This window comes from Rhyacophila brunnea, unplaced genomic scaffold (assembly GCF_057557595.1).
Source record: "Rhyacophila brunnea isolate RB1 unplaced genomic scaffold, BYU_Rbru_1.0 scaffold_16, whole genome shotgun sequence".
Taxonomy (NCBI): domain Eukaryota; kingdom Metazoa; phylum Arthropoda; class Insecta; order Trichoptera; family Rhyacophilidae; genus Rhyacophila; species Rhyacophila brunnea.
This window is the reverse complement of record NW_028232816.1, coordinates 24,552,308-24,556,729: the sequence shown is the minus strand read 5'-3', so window position 1 is coordinate 24,556,729 and position 4,422 is coordinate 24,552,308. Positions and strand designations below refer to the sequence as shown.

The 4,422-nt window shown below is 35.3% G+C and overlaps 1 protein-coding gene across 1 annotated transcript; it reads left to right on the top strand.

Moving 5' to 3' along the window:
* The first annotated feature begins 238 nt into the window (after positions 1-238).
* Positions 239-2,417, top strand: NELF-B (negative elongation factor B). Its single transcript, XM_085943386.1, has one exon. The coding sequence runs from the start codon at positions 438-440 to the stop codon at positions 2,199-2,201; it is 1,764 nt and encodes a 587-aa protein (XP_085799512.1). The 5' UTR covers positions 239-437; the 3' UTR covers positions 2,202-2,417.
* The last annotated feature ends 2,005 nt before the right edge of the window (positions 2,418-4,422 follow it).

The window sequence follows — 4,422 nt, the reverse complement described above, 5'->3', positions numbered from 1 at the left end:
TGTTTGATTGCATCGGTTAATATCCGTTGGACTATTTAACATGAACCTCTTTTTAATAAGTATAAAATATTCATAAACTTCATTTAAATTAGATGACTTGCCTCAATTAATATTTATTGTGTTTAGAAATATTTTATCGCAAATGATATTAGATTATTATTTTTCAAAATGGCACAAGTATCACCACAAAATATTCACATTTATTTCACACTCTATGCAAATAGGGACCGCCATACTAATACCAGAGTTGTCAAAGTATGTTTACGTCTTATTTTTGTGTTGTGTAAAAGATTATTCCATTATTTGAAAACAATCTTGAAGAAAGTTTATACAGTACATTAAGAAGTGCTTAAATTATATCCCACAAACAAATCATGACATTATAATCCTCTCTTCAACTTTTCAACGAAGAGAATCGCGAGAATCGCATTTTCACAATGGGATCAACAAGTAAACTGCCTGGCACAGGACTGGAGGATGTCGGTATCCCTGGTCAAAATTACCTTCGGGATGCTCTCACGAGTTGTACCGACCCGCTGAAAGCTATAGAAGAATTCCAACTGGCCAATGGAGTGTTATTGCCTTCCTTGAGACCTATGCTGCCCCTTCTAGACTTGCACGGAGTAAGGCGACTGGATTTTCATACTTCAGTACTTGAAGAATTACGAGAAAAACTCATCGCGCATATAAACGAAATCGGGGCCAAAGAAGGTAGAGACAGAGATAAGAAATTAAAAGAACTATTATCAAAAAGTTTTCCTGTCGTACGCGTGAAGGCGCTGCGGCCGGTTGTCATGTGCATTCTAAGAAATACGCCGCACATAGACGATAAGTATCTCAAAGTTCTCGTTAGGGATAGGGAACTTTACAATGATACTGATACTGAAGTAAAACGACAGATCTGGCAAGACAATCAATCATTATTCGGCGATGAAGTATCACCACTATTGACACAATATATACGCGAAAAAGAAAGTGTTGTGTTTGACCATCTCAACTTGACAAACCTTTTCTTTTCTCCTTCACCAAAAGTGAGAAGACAAGGCGCAGTGGTACAGAAGCTAGCTCATATGATTGGCACGAGTGTACGATTATACGACATGGTTTTGCAGTTTTTGAGGACACTCTTTTTACGTACTAAAAATATTCATTATTGTACTCTTCGCGCCGAGTTACTTATGGCGTTGCATGATCTCGAAATTCAAGATATAATATCTGTCGACCCGTGCCACAAATTTACGTGGTGTCTTGACGCTTGTATAAGAGAAAAAAATGTCGATATTAAACGGTCGAGAGAATTACAGGGATTCTTAGACAGTATTAAACGTGGACAAGAGCAAGTTTTGGGAGACTTATCGATGACACTTTGTGACCCGTACGCTATTAACTTTTTGGCAACGTCAGCCATTAAAATACTGCAGCATCTGATCAATACTGAAGGTATGCCGCGAGATAATACAATTCTAATACTGCTATTGAGAATGTTAGCGTTAGGTCTGAGCGCATGGGTTATGATAGAGACTCAAGAGTTCCGTGAACCGAAACTGGACAGTCAAGTTGTGACTAAATACCTGCCGGCTCTGATGTCACTAATGGTGGATGACCAGGTACGACAGCTTCATAATAAATTACCGCCTGACGAAAGAGAGTCGGCGATTACTACGATAGAACATTCAGGACCGCCCCCGGATGCTTGCGAAGCTTATATGAGAGACAGTTCTGTTTGTGGAGTCTTGGCGATGTACTACACACTTCACGCTGCAAAGCTGAGAGACCGAGGAGCGCTACTTCGCGTTTTGAGTATCTTGGGAAGCTGTAAAGATGGCCGATCGTACGAAGATCCGTTCCTCCATGCTCTCGTATCGCTGCTTATACAGCTACCGGACGAGTTTCAAGGTGAAGACTTCTGCACGGTTCTTTTTGATGAGTTCTTCTTCGCCGGTCTCACAAGAGATAATGTGACAAGACATTTATTGAAATTGCTTTGGTATATCCATCCGAAGCTTCCCGTTAATCGATTGCAAACATTAGTGAAGGCTCTGCAGCCCGGCTCTCAACACAAGGACCCCGTTCATAAACTATACAATTCGCTGCAAGAAAAAATCGGCAATCAACAAGAGATACCGGTGGTTCCTATGGATTTAGATTATTTAGAATCTCCTCTGATGAGTGTACCAACACCGGCTCCTTATCATATTTAAAAATATCAAATTGTGCTTCCTTAATTTTGACTAGGTACTGAATTAAAGATTTAATTGGATTCTTGATAGTTATTAAAATCCATTATTGTACTAGAAATTGTTCATGTACGTTTAGTACCCATCGGGACCGAAAATTGTTTTTAGAATGAATCTTTTTATAAGGATATGTATCTATAATATTCATAAAATGAATGTTACAATAAACTATTCTAAAAATTGTTATTAGTTTTGTTTTTGTGTACAGAATAACTGGTCGAAGAAGTTGGTTGTAGAGCGAAATGTCAAATTATTTATTTCAATACAAATCCATACAATTTCTATTGGATCAGTTCCAATTTTAGAGAAGGAGTAGAAAGTTGCGACGTTTTTAGATGAAATTGCATTCTATTTATTACAAAATCACAATTCAATTACAAAAATGATATACACAAAACGGGATATGCAGTGGATATTAATACAATCACTACTAACCTTTTAATTACCACATTTAAATAACACACGTTAATTATATCTAATGGCCAACGACTCCAAACGCGTCACTCGCGGTGTTAGCACTAAATGAGTTAACACCACAAAGTTGGCGTTGCCGATGTTCTAACTCGAGCAATGGCTATCATGGTACTGTTTACTTACTCGCATGCAGTTATAATGATTTTACTGGACAATTTAACTAATGAGCTTAAGCTACCAGAGAAAACGGTAGGTGGACGGAGTGGCATTTTACTTCATAATAATCCCCCAGTGTTGTATTATTGGCTGTTTATCTAACAGGTACTCATCTTAAATAGATATTTCTTTTCATATACCCTGAAAAATTGGTAAATAAATCTCATAGTAGAAGACGTGTGAAGTTACTTACAGCTAACTACTTACCGTATTCATACACTTTTGAACCGCATTCAACGCAGTAAGCGATTTATCGGCCAAATAAGAAAACTATAAAAAATGCATACGTCACAAAGATGCGTACAGGAATGCGCATCAAACTTAAAATGGCGGCGATCTGCGCGAGCTGTCAGTGTCACTTTAATATACGTCTAAAATGAGTTCATCACAACAAGCGTTTAGTAGGAGACTTGAAATGTGCTGTTGTGCTATTATCGGATTCATGATGATGCTAAATGCTTGTAAAAATGTATACAGATCGTGGATCGATGGAGATGTATGTAATATTGTCAATGAGTCCGCGAAGCTGTATTGCCATATTATGGAAATATTTACTGAGTATACTTTATCATTTTGTGCATTAAGAAGTATAAAATAAATATGATTTTATAACAAATAAACTATTTAAGGCCATTGGACCCGTTTTTTTCTGTCTTCTCAGAATCGTGGAAATGGCAAGGACGTTTAACACGAATTGACACATAATAAACACTTTATTTATTTAAAATCTAATAAATAATATTCAAATAACACTTTTTGTGTCATTAAAATTTTCTGATTCGCTTTACTTTTTAAAATAAATGACAAATAGTCGGTCCTGTTTTCGAAATTGGCCAAAACGACTGTCACGCCACAGTGAATTTTTGAACTTAATAATAGTTTTGCAGGTATATATTGTATGAAAGAAATGGGTAAAACAATACATTTCATTGATTAACTCACGTACTTTTTTTAATTTCAGAAAAATAAAGATTTTAAAGCCATTTTAGTTTGAGTATACATCAGCCAATTTTGAATGATTTTTTCTCACAAAATAATATATACTGCACAATAAAAATATTTTTTTATTATAATATAACATTTCCGTAATACTATAAATAATAATTAACAATGAAAAAATAAATAAAACCCTATAAATTCGGTACAATTAGTGACGCTATATTACCAAAACACGTCGTACGTTTTCATGTATTTATCCTATTTTCAGACAATTTAGATATATAATTATTTTGCAAAATTAACAAAAAGAGACCATTTGATCGATTAATCTATATAGTTTTTCTAATTTCTCATTTCTAACCTTAGTAGCTCTGAATTTCAACGGGTGAGGACGTCTTTTTTTTCCAAAATTTTATCCGTCGCGAACAGTATTTTAACTCATAGAAAAATGACCTTTACTCTTGCAGTAACAATCAAATTGGCAAGACCACATGACGTAGACCAGGTGTTATAATTTGTGTTGACAAATCAAACATCATAAAATACCAGTGAATGTCAAACTGAGAAAAATGTAGTTATATTATATTATTTATTATCTTGTAATACAAATGGTTGC